Source organism: Lactuca virosa, chromosome 4, assembly GCF_052849685.1.
Source record: "Lactuca virosa cultivar CGN04683 chromosome 4, Lactuca_virosa_CGN04683_v6, whole genome shotgun sequence".
Lineage (NCBI taxonomy): Eukaryota > Viridiplantae > Streptophyta > Magnoliopsida > Asterales > Asteraceae > Lactuca > Lactuca virosa.
The window spans coordinates 143,352,085-143,377,556 of record NC_136429.1 but is presented as its reverse complement, the minus strand read 5'-3'; the positions used below and the strand labels follow the sequence as shown (position 1 = coordinate 143,377,556).

Below are 25,472 nucleotides of genomic sequence, written 5' to 3'. Positions count from 1 at the left end.
TTCACATATATTTTCCGGATATAGAAAAATTATAAGCATATGGGTATTCATCTTGTGTATTAATTATAAGGAAAAATACAATGAAACTTGCATTTTAAATCAAGTTTCCGAATTTAGAACGAAAGAGCAAATGTAAATAAGGATCACTTGTTTATAGTAGATTTCAAAATAAAAACAAGATGTATATGATAAAAGGCGTAATTAAATATATCAAAATTGAGTAAGTCAAAGGTATGCCTCATGACTATACACGTATTAATCGCTCAAAACGAAAGGGTAGACTTCTAGTCTTTATGTATACGAATATGATACTAGGTGAAGCAAAATAGACAGAAACAAAGTTAGACAATGTATTATGTTAATATTATGGCGTGCAAGATCTAAAATCAGAAGGACAGCGAGAAATAAAGTTCGGGGGAAAGAAAAAGGAAGGTAGCGGCGGCAATGATTGTTATTGTTAAAATTATAAGAACAATACATATATGTAGATTTAAAATCAGGTTGAGATATATTTCAAACTTCAATATTTGATGTATATTGATGATTAAATAGAAATGCAGAAGTTTTAAAGTGTTTTCTAAGGTTTGCTAAAAATTCACGAGTTATCTATTAAGTTAAACTCCATTTGTGAAAAAAAAAACACTAAAACTTGTAATTGAAAATCTAACAGTTTTGACCTTTTTGAATGGGATCCAACAATGGTTAAAACGGATAAGGTAAAGACTTAACATATTTAGATGAATAATTGTGCATTGCAAAAGTACGTCGCTAGAAGTTTAAAAGTGAACACTAAGTTTTGCAATGCTGTAAGTTTTATAAACACATATTATAAAACTAATTTGAAATAAAATAAAGAAATGATGTGTGTTGGAAATTTAGGAATTAGAGATATCTTAGAAAAATGTGTGAAGTAGAAAGTTGTGAAAATATCATGTTGGGATTCAAGAAAACACATTTAAGTAAAGTACAATGCCTAAATGAGAAAGTAGTCAAAAGATTTAAAACAAAAGTGGTTTGAAGATCCGATGAGGCTTTTACACATAATATGAACTTCAATGTCATATGTTTAAGTTTTATAGCATAGAGTTTAAACACTTTTATAAAAGAAAATGTTTTCTAAGTTTTTCGAAAACGTGTCAAAATGGTAAGCAAGGTTTAAAATGGTTTATATGCCCTTAAAAGCACATCTATCCATTGAAATGGATTTGAAATGAAATTGAAATAGCAAGATTAAAACCAATATTGGTTAAATTGAGTTTTGAAGAAAAGTGTTATGTTAAAGCAAGTTGTCAAAAGATTTTTTTCGAGAATATGACTTACATTGTTAGGAAAGGTCTAGTAAGTTGTATGAAGTGGTTATAAAATATTTTATTGATGATAAATAAAACCGATGAAGCGAAATAACGTTTCGATGGAAGATTAAGAAGTAAGGAATAAGTATGTTAGTGTAGCTGATCGTACCTAAATACTAAGGCGAGTACCGATGTCTTTTTCCCAAAGATAAAGGACAAGAAAAATTGTTTGAAAAACGTTTTATGGTGTCAATGCAGTTTAAGACCTTTTATATATGTCAAAGGGACATCTTATGTTAAGTTTTAAGCTCAAGTTGGAAACAACGTAGAGCTAAATCGTAGTGTAGTAATAAGGTCTCACATATGGGTTAAACCTCCGTGCCTCCTCGTGATTCGAATTTGGAATGTCCGCTAATGGTATCCAAGTGATTACTTAGTGGCGACTCATCTACCTCCTTACGCGATGCTCCAATTATCATTCGTGTCGGTATCGAAACGCTTTTTCCTAGTTGTAACTCTAGTACGAAGACGATGAAGAGGTATTGAGGAATAATTGGTATAGGTTTCTGTTGGATTAGTGTCTAAGTCCATAACTATAATTGGTATATACTTGACCCGACCCGGCATGGTCCATTTGGGTTGCATGGCATCAGGACATTTGGATAGACCTTTTGTGAGAAGAGGATATTTGTGACATATTAATATATTATAAGTTTCTAATATATTAATATGAAAACATATTATATAATTAGTATTGATCAAGAATTAATTTGGAATTAATTTAGTGATCAAAAGAGACTAATTAAATATATGGGGATTGATTGTGTAAATCATTCATTCTTATATATGTGGGCTTATGATCCATGATTCCTTATGTTGGGTTTAACCCATGTGGTGACCGATGGATACTCCATGGAGGTTAAAACCCATGGAGCATAAGGAATGGATAAAGTCGTGAGTTACATGGTGTAACCCTAATAGCCACACTATATAAAGACCCCATTGGTTGGTGAAATTGGCACTAATGCATACACAAGAGGGCAAGCCGATTTCTAAGAGTCAAGTATCTCTTCTCATGGTTATTCCATATGTTCATGATGTTGTGTGAACCATTTGAGGTGTCACACTTGGGGCACTAGGCTCTTAAAGCTCCAAGGAATCAACCACAAGAAAAGGTATGTAATTCTATCTAGTTTTATTATGTAAGTAACATATGATTATATGCTAGTTAGGGTAATACCTTGGAATATTCAAGTTTGCATGTATAATAGAGAAAACATAGATCCAAAGTATTTAGGGTTGTATGTACACCTTAGGAGTGTTAGAATGCTCAAAACCCAACAGTGGTATCAGAGCCTATGCTTGTTTTCAAGTTATAAATGCTGAAATAGCTTAAAAATCGAAAATTCTGGCTTCCTGGGCACTGGGCTCGCCGAGTCCACTGATGGACTCGCTGAGTCCATGAAGAAATTCATCCTACTCGTCGAGTAGGTTCATACACTCGACGAGTAGAAGCCCCTGACAACATATTTTCGACTTTTAAGGCTGGAATTGGACTAGGAACATTACCCTAAGCTGTTTTTGAACTTATAAACCTGTTTTTGATGTGGTAATGTTCATGCTAATCCAATTTCAAAGATAATTGTCATAATTTCAAGATTTGTATTAGTTTTATGTTCATGCTAATTTCTTGAAGATTGATGATTTGAATTATCTTGTTCTTATGAGTTAACTTAGATTAATAGAAAAGTTATGAGATAATGTGTTTTCAATCCATATTGATCTAAAAGTTATTCATAAAATGTGTTTTTGTAACTTTCCCTCAAGTTATATGAAAAGTCACATTTATGATTTTTAAACACTCATAAGATTTCCATAAGTTATGAAAGTGAAGAGTCTCATTTTTAAATGCTTTAAAGTCTTTTATAACTTGTCCTCAAGTTATGGAACTTGAAGAGTTTTTTCATTAAAAACTACTTTAAACACATAAGTTATGGAATTGAAAAGTTTTGTAGTGTTCAAAACTTTCCCTCAAGTTTTAGAATTTGTAAATTTTTCCCATGAATACTTTAATTCCAAGTTAAGCCCTTAGAGTTTTCAAAGTTAAAATTCAACCCTTATACTATTATTATAATTTTAATTATATAGATATGTATAAGATAAAGTCAATCTTACATTTAGTAGGCCTCATTAATGAAGCCGGTCTATAAGGGGGGTATAAGGTTACTGCCTATAAAATGGCAGTTTAATGGGTGTCCACTCTCACCCACCGCTTCCTTGACTGGTGGAGGGTCGTTAGGCGAACGAGTAGGATAATGACTATCATTATCCCTTCATTAGAAGTATAATGATAAATACTAAGTAACTAAACACTTATAAAGTCCTAATCTTAGTTACTTAGGAAAATGTGAATTTGGTGCTAACCCATGAAATTACACTTTGCACCTTTGTTAAGTCGTTAGTGGAGCGTGTGTGGTTAACCGGCACACTAACATGGGACTGACAATGTGTGGCGAAGGGTAACTTAAGTTTATCATAGATTGGTGGAGCGTGTGTGGTTAACCGGCACATCAATTAGGTGATAAAGTTGAGGGTACCAAGTCAATTTGCATGGTTATTCACACCTTGTTTGTGATCCTCGGCATCCCAGTCACAAACTTGAGAGGGCACAATCGAGATTTAAACATGCCATTGAAAGTTCAATGAATCTCAAAAGATCTAGGAGTTTCAATCCAATTAAAACTTAATAATTTATTTTGTTTTTCATGGTGGAAATTGGTAAATCGTCATTTACCTACCTTCACATATTTTATAACTTAGATTACGGCATCCCTCTTCCGTTTATAAATAGTTTGTTGGGTCCTAGCCTTAATATTTCATATTGGGTGTTATATTAAGGACTTAAATAAACTAAACTTGAATTTCTCCCTCATAAATGTCTATTTCAGACAACTATGGTCTTCCCAAATCTTTAGGAAAAAGCTTTCCTGATGAAGATGATATCCCACATGGCAATCAAGGTGAAAGATTAATCCCTTTGTTGTGCATTAATGGGACTGGAAATCATGCTTCACTTCCTCCACCTCCTCCAATAATTCTCCCTATCCCACAAGTTTCAGGACTTGAAAATTTCTAAGTCACTCAATCCCTATTGGCAAGAAAATACTATATGTGCTTACATCTTGGAGGTTAAGTCACATATTGGCAAGCCGGGAGAGTCGGGTGTCGAACTCTCGAGGTAGCTGGCTGTTGACTTGGTTCTTCAGTCACTCCCTGATGACAGATCACGACATGACCCTTAGTGATCTTACCTATTTACTTGATGTTGCTAAATCAGCAATGATTTGGAGCATTGGTAAAACAAATTAGATTGGAAGATCTACTTCCCAAACCTATTTGGACATTGACAATGGTGACATTGGAAGTCCAGAAAAGATTTCTCTTCCCAATAGAAAGGGATTGGCCATGGTCAAGTGATTTGACCAATGGTAAAGAGTAAGGCTAAGTCTAAGACAATCAAGTGTACCATTTCCAAAAGGTCCATATGTTTCTTTTGCCAAAGGAAGGGACATCGGTTGCGAAGCTGCCAAATTTACCTGAAAAGTTCATAAGGATGAAAGTCAAAAAGGTTTGACTTTGCTTCAGGTAAAGTCCATTATATAACTCTATGAAGTCTCTTTTGGAGATTCTTAATACATGATGTAATGTAATTACATTTTGATGTTTTGAAGAATCAAAGGAAAGCTAAAGAAAGGGTATGCTGATTCTGATCGTGAAGATGGATTTCGATCGCAAGGTTCAGTGATCAGAATTTTGAACTGCTACTTAAGAGTTATGATATATTGCTTAGGAATAGACAACAACATGTTTTTCATATGTATTTGCATTTTAAGGATAAGATTCTTCCGCAAGTTTTAAAATAAAAGAAAAGGTTTTGATTTTATTTATTTTAAGTATCCTTACAATGGAATTTGTGAAAAAATTGTTGTTTATATGTTTCCATTGATAAGCAATATTGGAAAATAGATTTGATTCTTTCATTTGTGGTAGTGTCATAATTTACCAAATAAGGAAAGATTCTCATCACCCAAGTTTCAGTTGGATAGAAACTTGGAATCATGCAAGTTGTATTGTATGATAAGTGAGAATTTTCATTTTTGGGAAATTAAGACTAATTCCTTGTTCACATGTATGTGTGATTCAAGTGAAGGACTGAAGGATCGGGTACACTAGGTTGTGCGCTGGTCAGGTCCACCACAAAGGTCGATAAGATTATTCGTCATGATTTACTAAAGTTTAGTAAATATGGTTATACTTACAAGTTTAAGTGTAATTCTGAAACATTGGAAAAGTTTCAATGTATGGCAGGACGGATAAGAAGAATCAAATTAGGCAGAAAGATAAACGTTTCTCCAATTTGAAGAGATGGGAGAGTACTTGAGTATCTTGTTTTATGATTATCTTAGTGATTATAAAACCATATCACAATTGATCCTCTAAAGACACCTTAGTGCATTTGTTTGGCTAAGGAGAGGAATCATTAATTTTTGAGATGGTTAAATCAAAAGATAAATCATACTTCGTTCCAAAAATCAAGTCTTAGAGTCATACTCTAAGATTGTAACTTGAGTGACATAATCTTTAGATAGTTTATAACACTTGTCAAATGTAGAGTAAGATGTTTCCTATTCATGTACATTTGAAGTTGATTAGTTGTGGTATTTTGGATAAAACAAAGACCAACTAAGACCAATTGTATGAAGTGTTTAACTTGATAAGAATCTGCACTAACTCTTGAATATTTTTTTTGTCAAGGAATGGTTCTTGACAAGAGAATCTTATATCTCAAGAGGTCAGTAGGAGTCTTTAAAAATCTTGAGATGGTTTCAAGAACTAATCAAGAGTATTGTTAATCACTAGCCCACGACTTGAGGTTTGTAACCTATCGTGTTGACATACTCTTATTTCTGTGCCTATTCCAGTTAAAGTTGATTATGCTTGTGAGTTCTATGAGTTCTCAATTGTTTGCATAACAATGTGGAAGCAATGGTAGGCCCTTGAGCTGCCAAGTGGCAAGAAATTAACATTGAACAAGTTCAGTCCATATGAGTTTGGGTTTGTCACTAACCCTGTCTTGTGATTATGTTTTTGACAAATTCACATGGATAGGAATACATACACCATAAAAATGTAAGTGTCATAAGGTTGCTCTCCGATTCATGAAAATTATGGTGAGGAAACGCTTTCACTAAGTAGATTTTAAGTAGATAGCAATTGTGATATTTGCATTCTTATGTCGTTAGTGGAGCGTGTGTGGTTAACCGACACACTAACTAGTGAGAATGGCAAAAGGTCTAGACAAATATGTGAGCTATCTAAGGAAAGGTGTATGATTTTGATAAAGTCTTATCAAAGCAATCTTGTATCAGAAATCTGAACTTTGGCAAGAAAGTCAATAAAGTACTGATTTCTAGAAGTCCAGTTGATTTCTGAGTACATGTCAAAGCTAGTGGGAGCATAAGTGTTGTGCTAGTAAGATAATAATCATTGTGCTAGTGGGAGCATGATTATTATGGTTAGTGTTGCAAGTTAGCAATGTTAATTATAGAAAACAAAATGTTCAATTCGCTTTGAAAAGTTGTTTTGCTATAATTAAGGGAGAGGATTTATACTTCATTCCAATTCTAAAAGCTTAGATTGAGATTTTAATCAACTTTAGTCAAGGATATAGATGAATGTTATGTTGGAATGGTTCAACATAAGGAAATTCTATATATGTTGCATTCTCAAAATTCGATTATGATTACGGCATCCCTCTTCATAGTTCGAATTTTGAGAACATGGCAAATAAAATTTTTTATAGCATGAATCGGGTCCCATATGCTTCGAGTATATGATCGATTACATGTGCTATAATATTCATCCATTCCAAATTTTTCAAATGCCTGGGGCATTAAGAGGGAAAAGGATTAGAAGTGGATATGACTAAAATGATTAAGCAATTGTCGAGGACAATCTAAAGTTTACCAAAGATTGGTTGCTCATGGACAGTTGGAAGTATAGTGTTAAACTTTAGAAAGAGTCATATTGACATAATCTGAAAAGAGCAACTCTTGTTCACAAGTGATAGTCAAAATGGGCATATGGAAATGTTTCCATAGGAGGAAGATATCCTTTAAATATGTGTAAGATTAGAAAACTTAATGCAAGAAGGATATTCAAAGGAATGTACTTTGAATGTGAGACTTCGTTTCCATGGAATTGCTCTCCGTTGGAATACTTTGTAATGTCTGTTGCCAAGTATTTGTGACTTGTGTGCATATTCATTGAAAGGGGATCATTGCATTTAAGTTTAGAATCTAATAGATTATAGTAAATGACAAGAGTTTGGTATTCTTACATTTACAATAAGGATTGGGATTGTGAAATGAGCATCATTGAAAATATTGTCAATTGATATGTTTCACAAAGTAAGGATCATAAGACAAACATAGTGTGCATACTTGGAGTATGGCGTAACTATTGTTTAGACAAACATAGTGTGCATGCTTGGAGCATGGCATGACTGTTGTTTTTATTCAAGTATTTAGTTGATAAATCGAAACATTATACAATGAATAATGAGTAATCAATATGGTGCTTAGATAAAAGGTGTTTTTATGTACACTCAAAGTGTTGGGGCCATATAGGATTAGTATTATTCTTGTGTTTCACTTTACATCTTTTGACTTCCAGAATAACTAGGTCATTCTTACTGAATGACTAAGTTATTCAAACCATCCACAGTCGGTCATATGTTGGAAGTAGATATGAATCAAGACTGTCATGAAGCTGGTTTGTAGATGTCCAAGGTAGTGAACATAGCAAGAGTTGCTGCAACATTCATGAGTGCTCTTAAGTTATGAGTATTGGATTAAACCCATGCTCATTTGAATCACTTCATGGATTTTATCACGAGTGAATCATGAGACGATAATATCTTATATTCTTCAAACCTAGAGATATGAGTTGTTGACTATGACCTGGTTATACATTGATTGCACGAAAACGCATTGGTAACTCGATGTTATAAAACGTGTCTTTGTGTATGATTCAACAAGTAGTTAGTACAAGCATATGAGTCAAAGTTTATCCATTCCTTTTACCCTTAAAGGGATAAAAGCGATATCTGTGGGCCCCTTGATGATTTAGTGATGACACCCTAAGTGCTTGGCCAAGCCTGGACTGATTTGATTTGTTCAATTAGTCGGTCGTCATAAATCGAAAATCAGGAAACAAAAAATGGACAGAGAGAATGATTATAATCCATGTCTCAGTCCATATGATATCTAGAATGGAGGAATATATGATCACTTATCTAATGGACGCGTCATTCATTTGTTCAGAGTTCGACAGCAGCATTTAAGAGCTACGATTGCTGGTCAAGTTGGAGTTGTACTTGAAATAATAGTTATTAGACTTATCCAAGTGGGAGATTGTTGGATTAGTGTCTAAGTCCATAACTATAATTGGTATATACTTGACCCGACCCGGTATGGTCCATTTGGGTTGCATGGCATCGGGACATTTGGATAGACCTTTTGTGAGAAGAGGATATTTGTGACATATTAATATATTATAAGTTCTAATATATTAATATGAAATCATATTATTTAACTAGTATTGATCAAGAATTAATTTGGAATTAATTTAGTGATCAAAAGAGACTAATTAAATATATGGGGATTGATTGTGTAAATCATTCATTCTTATATATGTGGGCTTATGATCCATGATTCCTTATGTTGGGTTTAACCCATGTGGTGACCATGGATACTCCATGGAGGTTAAAACCCATGGAGCATAAGGAATGGGTAAAGTCATGAGTTACATGGTGTAACACTAATAGCCACACTATATAAAGACCCCATTGGTTGGTGAAATTGGCACTAGTGCATACACAAGAGGACAAGCTGATTTCTAAGAGTCAAGTATCTGTTCTCATGGTTATTCCATATGTTCATGATGTTGTGTGAACCATTTGAGGTGTCACACTTGGGGCACTAGGCTCTTAAAGTTGCAAGGAATCAACCACAAGAAAAGGTATGTAATTCTATCTAGTTTTATTATGCAAGTAACATATGATTATATGCTAGTTAGGGTAATACCTTGGAATATTCAAGTTTGCATGTATAATAGAGAAAGCATAGATCCAAGGTATTTAGGGTTGGATGTACTCCTTAGGAGTGTTAGAATGCTCAAAACCCAACAGTTTCGATTTAAGATTATTACTAGTGTATATCTAGCTACTAACCTTACATGTAAAGTCAATAGCTACCGATGAATACCCATTCTCAGTACTAAGTGCATTGCTCCTAGAGTGGCTAGTGATATAACCTAAGTGGTTAACCTAGCACTTGATAAGGGATAAGAATATTTTTAAATAAGACATTGTGGTAAATGTGCACTTAGTTTCTAAGTGTACCTAGATGAATGCCTATAATATGTAATGCCCGTACGCACATCGAAAAATTTTGTTTTTCAAAAGTTCAAGTTGAAAATCATTTTGAACATAATTCTACTATAACCGTTTCCAGACTCGCATTAAATTTCCTTAATTAAGCATAGTTGGTCAGGCTATACTTAATTAAAGTCCAATAATGTGTACTCGAATTAGTTATACTAGTAGTATGTTCTGTATTTTAAAAACGTTTTGAAAATTTTTGGCTATAGTTGTGGTTCTCCAAAGGAAAACCGGTATTATCTATAACCTTCTGCTATGATACCATATTCTGTCACACCCCGCTAAAGCGGAAACACGAGGCGTGGCAGTATGAAGGGTTTCATAGCAAAAGTTAAAAGACAACACTAACCATAGTATTAAAATCATTACAAATTTACAATGGGTTTGAACAACTTTTAAAAGAAATTACAATGAAAATTGAAATACAACACATGTGAATGCTCTTAAAAGTGATGTGTCCCTAAGTGCCACTTACTCGATGATTCCTGAAAAAGCATGTAAAATGAGCGGTCAACTACCGAAATAGTTGGTGAGTTCACAAGTTAAAAATAATATTGGTTTCATGAATCAAAATCAAAGTTTTGATATAACTTTCCATAGATAAAAATATATTGCTAAAATGAGTAAATAAGTTTGTATAAACAAAGTTCGTTGTCATCATGAGAAATAAAGTATGTTGCCCAAAAGAGATACAACGTTCATATCCTTACGGGAAATAAAGTTTGTTACTAAAATGAGTAAACAAGTTTCATTGCTACAAGGAGCAAACAAGTTTGTTACTATAAGGAGCAACCAAGTTCGTTGTTAAAACAAGTAAATAAGTATCTAGTAACAAAAGTTCGTTGTTATAATTAGGTACAAAGTTTATTGCTATAATAAGTAACGAGTTTGTATGTGTATGAGCAAACAATGAGTTCCCAACCAAGCCTATGACTGATGCTCTATCAAGATCTATGCTTATCGTTGCATAGATTATATGGTATCATGCACTCCAGCAATCGGGCGAGTGAGGAGTTGTCAATTCCTAATAGCGCTATCCATAATGACCATTGGCTCAAAGAGTTAATGGTTGGATTAAAGTATAAGGGAAGAGACTTAAGACGATAAGGACTCATGTTTCGTGTTGCATAGACATACATAGCAAAATATAGCAATCAAGTTTCATACAAATCAATTTAAATACAACGAACAATAAACAATTTTTCGGACATGTTTTTCCACCCCAAAACATAAAAACCGAAAATAGGGGGAGTCGTGAATACTCACAATATGCATTGAGATGATGCAAATGGTGCCTTGAACTACGTTCCACTTGTACCATTACCGATTTCTACAATAATGGTATTCGCTAGTGAGTCTCTAATCGAAATCTAACACTAGTATACGTACTACTACAATAGAATTATGCCAATATTGTGTAAAAATTTAATATTGATAAGTTACAAACATTTGTTTTCTGTAAAAATTAAATTTTAATGAATCAGTTGTTATATAACAATTTAAGTGGAAAATTCTCATTATTGAAATGCTAATATTTAACATTTTTAGATGTGTTCCAATGATTAAATATTTAAAAACTAAATCAATTTAGTTCTAAAATTTCCCAAACTTTGTATTTTAGTTTCAACTGAAGGCAAGGATGTTAAGATAATTTGTCTCGCATTTCTAGCTATTTTTCACCATTTTAATTTCTTGAATAACCATAAAATCATGAAAAATACTAAACAGTTAATAAAAATTACCAAACTTCAGATTTTGGTTCTAACTGCATTGAAAGACTTCCAAATAAATTTTCATGGATTTTAGATATATATAACCATTTTGCTTATATTTAATTCTCTAAATATATAAAAATTCATGAAAAATAGCAATCAGTTAAGAAAATTCCCCAAACTTTTCATAATACTGCCATTATGCATACTTAATCTGGGAAAAATATAAAAATGGATTTCTAAACTGTTTAACCCAATTTTATGATTTTTGTGCATTTAATCTATAAAAAATGGGGATAAATAGAAGACAGTTTCCAAAATTGCCCAAAATTTTTGTAACACTGTTATTATACATATAGAAGCTGTGAAAAATATAAAAGATATTTGTCAGTTAGTTTTGCTATTTTTCTTTGTTTTATTCTCTTGAATAATCATTAATTGGTGAATAATTATCAAACAGTTAAATTAAATTACAAAATTTTTTGTAAACTTCATTTACAGTGTAGATAATCCGGGAAAAATACCAATGGTGATTTTTATCTACTAGAATCCGATTTTGTGGATTTAAGTGTATTTAATCTTAGAAAGTAGAAGAAAAATAGCATACTGAATAGAAAAATCATCCAAATTTGTATTTAGAGTTATAATATATTATAAGGTCTTCTGGTAAATTTTCATGAGTTTTTGATGAGTAGAGCTATTTTTCCTGTTTTTAGTCCATTATAAATACCAAAATCGGGGAAAAATAGGAATGCATTATGAAAAATTACGAAAATATTTTTCAGAGTCTTCCACATAGGGTAGGAGCTGCGAAAAGTATTAGATACCCTTTTCACATTCTCTAAAGTAGTTTTATTATTTATTGGTTCTAAACAAAAAGAAAATTCAAAACCACAATAAACAGTAACAAAAATTGATGAAACTTAATGAGAGGTCATTATGTACCATAGGGGTCATCCAAGAATTTATCTAGGATTTATAGACCTCATAAAGTATTTTATATGATTTATTGCCCTATTTTATTGCAATAATTATAATAATTCGAGAAAAATGAATTATTTTCTGAAAATTTACAGATCATCTTATTTATTATTGGGATTTTGCAAATATCGGATTTGATCAGAAAAGAATTTTAGGTATTTATTTGAGAATAAATCCTTTATGAACATATTTGAAAGCTTTTAACAACAAACTTTGATCATCTAGCATCTAAGCTTGAAGATCATCATATGCATGTTGGTTTGAAGACTATTCATGAGTTTGAAATGTTCAAAATTCGTTTTTGAAAAAAAACTTTGGATGCATGTGGTGTTTTTCCACCAAAACATGTAGAAAAGTGCATTTCCTTGATTTTGACTTAGGTTTAGGTCATGAGACTTCACCATCTACAACATGCATGTTGTTTTTGGATGAAATCCTACTACCATCATCATCAAAACCGTGAGTAGGTGCAACTGTTCATGATTTTACAATAGAATGGAGTAGAAGATGGAGAAAATCCATGAAAAAGAAGTAAAACTTAAAGGAATGGTGAAGTAGAAATCGATTTTACCTTCAAGAACACCACAATATGATGAAGATTTCGAGTTTGAGGAGTATTCTTGAGTTTGTTTGCTGGAAAATTTCGTGGTTCTTAGAGGGAGGAAGAGAGAAAATGTGTGTGACAGTGTGAGAGAGAAATGAGAGAGAATGAGGGAAAATGGAGTGTGAGAGAGAAGAAAAATGATTTTGTGTTGGGAAGAGGAGATATATGGGGTGACAGATCCAAATTTTCAATGAGGAGAGAGACCCCCATCTCTTCCATTTATTTTATATAAATTTCCCTCAATTTTTATAAATTTTCCCATTTTTTTTATATAAATAATGCATTAAGCCATGATTTGTTTTATAAAATTATTGATTTAACCTGATAATTAGGAATAAATGTTGATACTTTAAATTTTATTTTCCTTGAATGCATTTTCATAATTTTAATTATTATAAGATAATATTATAAATTTCATAATTATTTTTATAGAATTTTTAAGGTTAAAGTTTATAAATATGTGTTTTTAGGGCTTTTTAGGGTTTTGAGGAGTTTGTAAGTCTTTGGATATCAAAATTAATTAAATTTTGAGACTTCAAACTATTTTAGAGTTTTATAACTCTTATTGAAGTTAGAAATAATATTTGTAATTTATTTTTACCTGTTTATTGGCATTCTATGTAGTGATTCCGAGATTCAAGCGAAACTGAGGAATCAAGTATACTAGTCCTAGTCTTCAACTTTGACTTAAGTTTGTATGAGACTTTGACCTAATTTCTACTACTAGATCAAGTGCATGGTGTGTGTATATGATTCATGAAAAGGTGTTCGAGTCAAAGAGTGACCCGAATATGGATAGTCTCTACAGTTAAGTAGTTGTAGAATTCACATACCAATGTGAAATCTAAGTACACTATCCTTCGATACTACTTGTTTCCAAGTTTTTAGAAGGTTATAACTTAGCTTCTAGTTACTAAGTCTAGTATGTGTCGTGCCCATATGTGCAACTAAGTTTAGTCAAATCTAGAACTGACTCGAATTTTGACGGTTGTCACATAGACCCTCTCTACATCTATGTGATGATCTCAACAGGTACTACAACTTTCCTTTTGGTTGTTTTGGCCGGTTTTGAATTTCATTTTTTAGCCCAACTGGGGTAAGAATTAATGATTTTATAAAAATCATATCTTAATCATATGGATCCCGTTTTCGACAAACTTTTTCCTAAAGTTTATATCTTGAGGAGCACTACAAAACTTATTTTTTTCACTTTTAGTCAAAACTCAATCAATCTCTAAGTACCGTTTCGATGTAATTAATTTTAACCACGCGGTTGATTTCTATTATTATAAAATCCATAACTCTCTCTTTCGGAGTTGGATTTTTACAAATCTTTTATCCTTGAGATCACATTAACGAGTACTATCCATGTATGTTAAGCAAATCGGAAAACATCACAACTTTTTGATCGCTAATTTTTAGAGCCTAATGGACGATTTTTAGCAAATAAATGTAACAACATATCTGATTCTTATTATATTAAAAATTGAATATTACAATGCTTTCAATTACATGTATTTTCCTATTATTTCCTAATGATGACTACTAAAGTAATTTCTTAGGGTTGTCACATTGGGCGCACTCTGTAGTGTGTCTGAACTCAAACTGAGGACTAAAGTTTTCTTTTTGCAAAAACATTTTCTAAAAAGTTTTTAGAAAAAAAGGATGTGATGCATGCAATCAGCCAGCGCTCAATTAAGTAATTCTCAGAATACCCATACATGTTGATATGTTATATGTTTAAGGAATTATGTGTTAGAATTGTCTGATCTTTATGATGCCTTGTTGCCTGTTGGATTGGCTGCTCGAATGCTACTTGTTTTGTAATATGTGAAACCTATATTGATATTAATTAACTATTAGGCGGATACATTAGGTTGGATGTCATAAAGGATGTGATGCATGCAATCAGCCAGCGCTCAATTAAGTAATTCTCAGAATACCCATACATGTTGATATGTTATATGTTTAAGGAATTATGTGTTAGAATTGTCTGATCTTTATGATGCCTTGTTGCCTGTTGGATTGGCTGCTCGAATGCTACTTGTTTTGTAATATGTGAAACCTATATTGATATTAATTAACTATTAGGCGGATACGTTAGGTTGGATGTCATAAAGATTTAATAGTTTTAGAATGTTTGATTTGGCCCTATTGCGCAACTCTTGTTTGAGTCCAACAATTGTAGTGCAGGATCTTTCGGTCGAAGGATTGTTTAATTTTTCATACATGTAACTGTAGTCGTAAGATAATTAATTAAAATTGGTAGAAGTTTCTTCCACGGCTGATACCAGGGTGGGGTGGGAATTCCTAGTGACCTAGGAAGAATTTGAGAATGTGCTAGTATAAGCACATGCGTAAGAGAAATGCTAGAGAGTGAATCTGGGAAAATTAGTGTTATGTATCGTCTGAGTGCGGTATATGTGATTAGAGCGGTTGCTAGTGGTCGTGTGTAGTAACTTAGGAACTTTGAAACAATTCTTGGGACATGTACGGATAGGGGTGGAAGGTAGTGTGGGCCTGTACTACTGAAAGCACAAGATCTGTATGGGGTTCAATAAGAGTTGAAAAGGTTTCTAAGCATCTGGGTGAAGGTGGATAGCATGGTTGCTACCATGATTATTTGCAGTGTGTTCCGGTCTTTATTGACCAATCGGTTATGGTTGCGCAGGTTGAGGATGACTGTGGTAATTGTTCTGGCCATAGTGGTTTGGTAGTTTGGGTTTGAATGGTGCAAACCTGTGTGAGTTAGTTGATTATAAGGTATTGAGGGCCTTGCTTGATGTAGTGCCAGTTTGAGTCGCAAGACTCAAGAAGGAAGCGATTGTGATGAACGGATCAAGGATTGTAGTCTAAGATCGAGTGATTAGCGGATGGCTTAGGATGTCATTTTCTACGATGCGAATTATGTTCTTCTAGCTTCCCGTGTTTGGAGGAAAGAGAGAGCGGGCATATGATTTGGTACTTGGGATGTAGACCCAACATTGGACTAGATGGTAGCGGTTTATGCTACAAGTGTGGGAATGGACAAGAGGATTCTTATGGTGTGGTTGCTTCGAGATATTTTAGATGTGGGCAAGAGAGTCATTATTTTTAAGGCTATAAAAAGATGAGATCAAAGGTTTGCTTTGTTTGGAATCAATTAGGTCATGTTTTAGGTTATTATTTTTGGTAATCAGGAGAAACGAATCGGGACCAATAACTTTCTTTTTTTCTAATGTGTACTAACTATGAGAATGAATCTGCTTATATTCATGTTGACTCTTACGATGAGTTGCTTGATGAGAAATTGTTGGCTAGATGGGTGGTTTTTATAATGGTGGCTAACAAGAGATTTGGCTGGTCTTTATCTCAAGGATCATCCTGCGTTGTGTTATACATTCATAGACTTAGGGTTGGTATGTATTTGGTTGAACTGGTCTGAGGCTTTATTGTTTGCAGACAGTAGTCAATGGTGGTTCGAAACCTAAGTGGGGGAGAACTAGGTCTTTTTCTTGACAGAGCATCAATATGTTCGACTTTGTTTTATTTCAGTACAATGAGTTAAAGGAGCCCATGGTTCAAGTGTGCGAGATTTTGGTTTAGATTTGTTGTTGCATAGTGGAGGAAAAATAGGCTACCATTAAAGTGCTTATGGTTAGGAAGTTTCCTTGTTACACTTCTTGAGGATCTGTTGGAGTCTTTCATGATCTGACGGAATTAAAGAATTGGTCAAATTGGGGGGGGGGGGGGGTGCAAAACAAGTTGGGAAAGGATCTATGTCTTAAGGAACGCATTGGTTATCCTCACAGCAGAAAGCTGATGGGAGAGGACTTCGATATGGCCAAAAGTTCATTTCAGGAACGCAAAGTATTAGGTCAATAAGTGTTAAGACCGCTCAGGTTGGGTATCAGTTATTGACAGATAGGTTAGCTCCCAGTACAGATCATTATCTATGGCCAGGGATGGGTACTTCTTGATCCGTCAATCGGCTTCAAAGTTTGGTAAGTGTATTTTCGTGTGGGCTTTGTTCAGTAGTGTGTGGCATCATTGGATTTAGTCTGCCAAAACATTTTTTTCTCATTGGTTATTTTATTCTTCATCAACAGCTAGTCAACTTTTCGAAGGGCTATGTGATTCTGTGATAGGTATAGTCTCTGAGAATCAAGGATTGTAATTAATGGCCGGGCAGTTCAAAGCATTAATGTTATGGACGATGATCTGTGGTTGTTCGAACCCTAAGTGGGGATAATTGAGTATTCAGATTAGGTTTTCAAAGGACAATTTCACTTTCGGTTTCAACATTATTGGGTGCAGGATTAGTGTTTCATGCTTACTATTACAAGAAGGGAGAAATAATTCTACCATTGGACTGCTTGGGGTTACGAAGTTTTCTCGTTATGTTCCTCAGGGATTTGTCGGAATTCCCTCAAAACGTCTTAGAGAATTCATGAATCAATCATATCGTGGGTACAACTCGAGTAGATCGTGGGTACAACTCGAGTAGTCGAATGGGTCTATGTATTCAAGGATGCATGAGTTCTGCTAGCAAGGAAGCTGATGGACGTTTATTTCACAGTAAGGGATTTTGGCTAGAGAGGCAATTATAAAACTTTCCCAGAAACCTAAAGTAATAAGATGGATTATGAGATAATAGACAAGATGGTTAGTAAAGGCCATTTCAAGGTGATCTGGGTGAGTTTCTTCAAGGAGGGTTGGCAACCAGTTAGGTCGGGAAAGGTGGTATTCAGGCACGAGGTGCCAATTATAGTTATTCTAATCAAGTTTAGCTCATTCCATGTGTTAATTCTGGAGAAAATTTTCACGAAGATCGGAGGGATAAATGTAAATTCAACAGTATATGGTTCTTAGATACATGGTAGCGTAACAAAATATTTAAAAGGACAAATGTGAGAATATGTCATGGATCTTAGTAGCTAAGTCGATTAGTTCTTATAAGTAGATATTTTGTATTGTAGTTGATTAACAAGTCAATATCAACACATTGGCATATGAGATGCAGTAAGGGTGCAGGTGGAGGATTCCTATTTGCTGAGTACAGTAAGTCCATTAGTGAAGTTAAAGGAGAGATGATAGTGCTAATTGAGTGGATGTGATTTAAAAATTAGAAGTTAAAATCACGATGATTCATGGGAGTTTTGCCTTATAGACATGATTTAGAAACAGTTTAATCATGCGGGAAGCTCAAGTTAAGATGAGATAGTGAGCATTACCTTATATAATAAGCAAGAGACAGACGACTTCAACTACGAGTTTTGTGTAAAGAGCTTTATATTGACCTAATAATACCATTCAGAGATGCAACTTGGTGACTAGGTATATGTTAGAAGAAAAAGTCAAGACCAGTAATTTTAAGAAAGAAATTATTTTAAGTTTGGGAGAGTTGTAACATTCTGTTTTTTATTTTAATTATTTATCATATTTTACGAATTTGGAATAATAATAATAATAATGATAATAAATGTTAATTAAGTTAAATACTTAGATGTACTAATATAGAGGTTATAAATTCTATTTTTATTGGTTAATAACATGATTTAATAAGTTATGTTGACAATTTCTCACGAGGGCAAGCAAATCTTTCAACATTTTGAAATGGTCAAATTTGTATAAGTTTTATATGAAGTGATATTTTTACGAAAATGATAGAATACATTTTAAGTATTTCTGAATAGCTTCTAGGACGTTCAAGCACATATTTAAAAGGTATTTTCGTAATTTATGAATTTAGATAATGTCCCATCATTTTTATCAAAGTAGTGAATGGACATATATTATCCACGTAGACGTACACCACAAGACAACAACAACCGTCAGGCTATCTGGAATAGAGCATTAGCCCATGCATGAGTTTTTATGTGACACACTAACCCACTAGTGAACACCACCTCAGAGTCTGGTGGGTTGGCTGTGGAGTGGCCATAGAGACGGACGAAGACGCCTCTTGTGATTGGCTAATCTTTTTTACGGTTACTTTTGTGAAGGTTAGAATAGAAAAAAAAACTTTTTTTCATTGGTCACGTGAATAAAGAAGAATGTTTGTGGAGTGGTGACCATTTCAAAGGGTTAGTGGTTTGGTAGTAAAATGCTAGTGGAGATGACATGGCACATTGGTGGCAACACTTTTCTAGTGGGTTGGTGGTGACTATAACCCTTAGCTTGCGGGCAATTAAATTTCAGATTCAACATGAGATGGCAACATGGAGTAAGGGAGGAGGGAATTATTCTCTCCCAACCCACTTAACTCACTGCCACATCAGCTTTTCCCATTCATTTTCTTTATCTTTCCAACCCACAACACACGAAAACCCTATCTTTTTCAACCCGCTCAACCCATTAAATTAAAAAAAAATACAAAACAATCAAGGTAAAATCTTAATAGCAATAGAGTGGCCGCCGGTACCACTCCCTCTTCAACAGGTTGTTTAATTGGTTTCACTAACCCACTTCATCCTCTCTCTACGTTCTCTCTCTCGTTTTCTCTTATACTATGTGTTTTAAGACTTGTACCTTAGTTGTTTTGCATTTTTTTTAATTGAGTGGGTTGAAAAAAATAGGATTTCCGTGTGTTGTGGGTTGGGAAAGATGAAGAAAAATGAAAAAGAAAAGCTGATGTGGCAGTGGGTTTAGGTTGGGAGGGAATGACTCCCTCCTCCCTAACTGATTAAAGCAAATCATGATCGGGCATTCTTGTTCTTTTCTTATAATTGTAGAGAGGGTGATATTTAGCGTCGGAGGGGGGGGGGGGGGGGAGGGGAGTGGAAGGAGAGAGATAAAGACAAAGTGAGAGAGAGAGAGAGATCTTCGGCGAGATCTCAATAGGTTTTTCTGGTGAGAATCAAATGAGAGTTTGAGATTGAGAGGGTGAGAGACTCTATGGGAGTTGATTTATTTTACTAATTCCAAGGTTGTAAAAAACGCTCAACGTTAGCTAGTCGGTAGTCTAGGGTTAAAGGATTAATCGGCTAGGCGGAGATTAATCGGGGGATTAATCGCGGACCATTAATTGCTAATTTGTTGAATTTTAAATAATTTTAAATAATTATATATGACTAATATCATAACAAAGTTCGTAAATACCACTAATATCATAATAAAATTAGTTAATATTAAAAGCGTATCAAAAGATTCTGTGCCGTTTCTGTATTGGTTAATGATATATATAAGATACAATTTGAGATCCTTTATTTTAGGACCTGATATACATGCCTTATCTCCAAATATATTCAAAATATAATACATATATCCTAGTCTAATATACCCCCGCAGTCGAAACGGGAGGTGAGTAGATGTTGAGACTGGAACGGAAGTCATCAAATAAAACCCGAGGTAGTCCTTTAGTAAAAATATCAGCGATTTGATAACGAGACGGTATATGATACACCCGAACCTGCCCGCGTTGAACCTTCTCCCGAACAAAATGTATGTCTAATTCTATGTGTTTCGTTCGCTGATGTTGGACTGGATTGGCTGTCAAATAAATTGCGCTAATATTATCACAATAAACAATAGAGGCGCGAGAATGTGAGTGATTAAGCTCCAAAAGCAAATTTCGAATCCAACACAATTTTGCCACAACATTTGCCACACCACGGTACTCTGGCTCGGTACTAGATCGGGATAGAGTGGTTTGTCGCTTAGACGACCAAGATAGCATATTATTTCCAAGAAAAATGCAATATCCCGAAGTGGAGCGTCGAGTGTCCGAGCAGCCGGCCCAATCGGCATCAGTGTAGGCTATTAGGGAAGTAACAGGAGACTTATGAATGGTGAGACCAAATGAGATAGTCCCTTGAACATACCGTGGAATCCGCTTGAGTGCATGTAGATGTGACGCTCGAGGTGCATGCATATACATGCAGATTTGTTGCACGACATATGTGAGATCGGGTCTCGTGAACGTTAAATATTGAAGTGCCCCGGCTAAGCTTCGGTAAGAAGTTGGGTCATCAATAACTGGATCATCATTAGCACTTAGTTTTCCCGATGTATCAACTGGTGTGGCTACGGGCTTACAATTTGACATTCCTGCCCGTTCTAAGATTTCAGAGGCATATTTTTGTTGAGATAAATGCAAACCAGAGGCTGTTTTGGAGACAACGATCCCAAGAAAAAAACTTAGAGAACCGAGATCTTTCATAGCGAATTCATGAGAGAGTTGAGCCATCAACCGGTCACGAAGAGAATCGGTCGATGTAGTAAGGATAATGTCATCGACGTATAAAAGTATGTAAGCTTTTTCCTGACCGTGATGATAAATAAATAGAGAGTGATCTGATGCACTGTTTTTGAAACCCAAAGTTAGAACATAATCAGTGAACCTTTGGTACCAATCCCTCGGTGCCTGTTTTAACCCGTAGAGGGACCGTTTAAGACGACATACGTGATCAGGAAAACGAGAGTCTCGGAACCCAACCGGTTGATGCATAAACACTGTTTCAGATAAATGACTGTGAAGGAAAGCATTCTTGACATCGAGTTGGTGAATCGGCCAAGAATGAGAGACAGCAATGCTAAGGACTGTTCGAATAGTAGCCAGTTTTACCACCGGGCTAAAAGTTTCACCACAATCAATTCCCACCTGTTGAGACCTGCCATCACAAACAAGACGGGCCTTATAGCGTTCAAGGGACCCGTCAGCATTAGTTTTATGTTTATATATCCACATACATCGAATTACATTCATATCAGGTCGACGAGGAACAAGTTCCCACGTCTTATTTTCAACAAGAGCATTAAATTCATCTATCATGGCAGACTTCCAAACGGGAGTTGAAAGGGCGTTAGATGGATTTTTAGGAAGAGGATAAAGGGTGGTAGCATGTAGGTTCATTGGAGCTTTAGGTTTGGAGGTACCGGTCCGACTTCGGGTTTGCATTGGGTGATGAGTAGGAGGTGGTACGGTTGATGTGGGGACAGTTTGTGAGGGTTGTTGAGACTGTGAAAGGGGATGATCAACAGGTTGGGAAGGGACTGTTGGTTGTTTGGAGCGACATGAATAGGTGAGAATGGTAGGGGGTCTGTCGTGAGTTGTAGTTGTGGTATGAGATGGAGTTGGGTTATGGATAGGAGATGGAGAGGGGGTGATTGTGGTAGGAGGAAGTTGAGAGCACCATATAGATGGGCGAGGGTCGGTGTGGAGGAATTGATAGGAAGAAGATGCTGGTTGTGGTTTTGAGAAAGGAAAGACAGTTTCATCAAAGACTACGTGACGGGAAATTATTATTTTGTTGGATGAGAGGTCTAAACATTTATACCCCCGATGGTTAGAAGGATACCCTAGAAAAACGCATGGGGAAGAACGGTTGGCGAGTTTGTGAATGGTAGGGGAGGGGTGAAGGGGAAAACATAGGCAACCAAAGGTACGTAAATGATTGTAAGTAGGATGACATTTGTAGAGAAGATAGGTTGGAGTGGTGAAGTTCTTTGTTTTGGCAGGTAGAATGTTCAAAATGTAAGTAGCCATTTCTAAGGCATGATGCCAAAAACAAGGTGGTACTAAGGAATGGGTAAGGAGAGTGCGTATGATATTGTGGATAGAGCGGATTTTGCGTTCCGCCTTACCATTATGGGGGGAAGTATAGGGACAGGAGAAGCGGAAAGTCATACCATTGTGACTGCAAAATTTATGGAAGGCGTTGTTATTATACTCAGTACCATTGTCACATTGTAAGCATTTAACTGTACGTTCAAATTGAGTTTTAACAAGGGCATGGAAGGATAGAAAAGTAGAGAAGACCTGTGATTTTTGGGAGATTGGAAATGTCCAAAGATAGTTTGTATAATCATCCAAAAATAAAATGTAATAACGGTGACCACCCGAACTTAGAATCGGTGAAGTCCATAAATCACTATGACCAATATCAAACGCAGAACATGTAAATGAACTAGATTCAATAAATGGAAGTTTAACTTGCTTGCCAAAAACACAAGACTGACATAAAGAAGACGAAGGTTTTAATTTTCCACAACTAATGCTATTGTTTTATTTAAGACAACGAATTAAATTTAAATCCGGGTGTCCGAGACGACGATGCCAGACATCTTGAGACAAAGCAGCAAAAGTAGAAGGAGGTATGACTTGAGATGGCAGCGGAGAAGTGAGAGGGTAGAGCGGTCCGGTGCTGTTACATCGAATTATAGGTATCCGGGTCTGAAAATCCTTTACAAGAAAACCGAAATGATCAAACTCAATAGATATGTTGTTGTCAATTGTTAAACGCCTGACAGAAAGTAAATTGGTAATTAGGTTAGGAGCATAAAGAATGTTATTTAGTTGAAGAGGGGGGAAAGGGGTTGGTAAGGTGGAATGACCAGTACCTTGGATTGGGATTTGGAAGCCATTACCAACAATAATATGTTTTAAATGAGACTTGTTGAAAGAAGACGAGAGATTACCTTGTGTGTTCGTCATGTGGGATGTGGCGCCAGAATCAAGGTACCAATTGTTGTCCGGTGGGTTAAGCGACATAGTGTGCAATGCTTGATCAATATCGGTTGGAGCATAACCGATCTCAGACGCTGCATAGTTTGACTGGGGTGGTCTCGGTCCTAGAATTCCTGGGCCACCCATCTGTTGTCTTGGAGCTAAAGGACGAGGACTGTTCGGATAAGGGCATGGAGGAATTGCCCATGTTGGCGGTGACCAACCGCACATCGGCTGTTGCTGAAAAGTATTTCCCCGAGGTTGTTGTTGCTGAGAATAATACCAGGGTTGATGTGGTCCACGAGTCCCACGACCACGTCCACCGGAACGACCACGTCCACCAGAGCATCCACAGCCCCGTGTTTGACCCCTGCCACGCCCTGTTGAGTAGGGAGGGGTATCAGGTTGAGGAGATGGTTCAGAGGGGGATGGAAGGGCGGCTGTAATCTGAGAGGTGGTGGTATGGAGAGCAGTGGCAGGTTGTTGCTGATTTGCTTTGCGTGTCTCTTCCAATATTAGTTTAGACCTTGCCTGATAGAAGTCTGGTAGAGGCACCGTCTGTTGGAGAAGCATGGCAACCCCATCATATTCAGAATTGAGTCCAGAGATAATTTGTAAGACCAGTCGCTGACTTGAGATGGGAGAGCCAACGTTTGCAAGCTGATTAGAGAGAACTTTTAGTGCCTGGCAGTAGGAGGTGATATTGGAGAAACTGTCAAGCCGGGTATTGTTAAATTGTTGTTCAAGATAGACCGCACGGGTATTGCGGTTATCCTGAAAGATGTTGGCTAGAGAATCCCAAGCTCGGGCTGCTGTTGAGTCAGGTTGAAGAATGGTGTGCAGAAGGTCATGAGAAATCGTGCTGTAAATCCATTGCAACACAATGGCATCCACACGATTCCATAGTTGATCAGTGGTTGCTTTGGTTTTGTCTTTGTCAGCTTCTTTGTCTGTTGCTTTTTCTGTACTCAAAGAGGAAGGCTGTGTGGCGGGAGGGATGATGTGGTCAAGCACCTCGAATGCTCGACAATGGATTTTGAAAAGTTCAGGCCCATGACTAGTATTGACTGTTCTCCATCTCAAGTTTTACAGGGATGAAGTTGTGGATGTTTGTCACTGTGATTGCTGGATGTAGCTTATCCATAGTAGTTGATTGAAGGTTGCGATCGTTGAAAGGAAAGAAGAAGAAGAAATCCGATCACAGGGGAGAAGGAGGACTGGCGTCAGAATTAGGGTAAATCAAGGAGAGCGCTCTGATACCATAAAAGCGTATCAAAAGATTCTGTGCCGTTTTTGTGTTGGTTGATGATATATATAAGATACAATTTGAGATCCTTTATTTTAGGACCTGATATACATGCCTTATCTCCAAATATATTCAAAATATAATACATATATCCTAGTCTAATAAATATGATTAATACAACAGTAATCATTCGTTAAATAGTTTCTATTGAGTTAGAACTTATTCAGAGTGTTAAAATTTCATTGTTTTCTACTATTTCACGCATTTTGTAGGTAGGGATTAATTGCTAGGCGCCCTCTAATCGGTCAGGTAGCGCCTAGGGATTAATTAGAGATTAATCGGGACCTAGTCGAGATTTTTACAACGATGACTAATTCTGATATGAATCAATGAAGCTACACGTAATTCAATGGCATTGAGCAAGTTGTGACTCATTTTCGACAAAAGAACATGATACCGACGGGATGTTCAGAGTTTTCTGGCAGCCGATGTTACTTTGTTGTTTCTCAGTGATCGAAATGATAAGGAGAGGGAACTGAGTTGAGGTCCTCTTCGGGTTCGATTAGAAATTTAAACCTAGTGAGATGGATAGGAAACAAGAAAGAGAGGTAGAGGTTTTGAGGAGCTGAAGCCACTGCCAGAGATGGATGATATATCGAACAAGGAAGCATCGTCGAATTAGGTTCTGTGTGAAAAATGCCGCTGCTT

The 25,472-nt window shown here is 35.6% G+C and overlaps 1 protein-coding gene across 1 annotated transcript; it reads right to left on the bottom strand.

Moving 5' to 3' along the window:
* Positions 1 to 23,077: 23,077 nt before the first annotated feature.
* LOC145105152 (uncharacterized) lies at positions 23,078 to 24,662 on the bottom strand. Its single transcript, XM_079042281.1, has 2 exons — positions 24,587 to 24,662; positions 23,078 to 24,480 (listed from the first exon to the last, which is right to left on the bottom strand). The coding sequence occupies exons 1-2, from the start codon at positions 24,660 to 24,662 to the stop codon at positions 23,078 to 23,080; spliced, it is 1,479 nt and encodes a 492-aa protein (XP_078898407.1).
* Between the last annotated feature and the right edge of the window lie 810 nt (positions 24,663 to 25,472).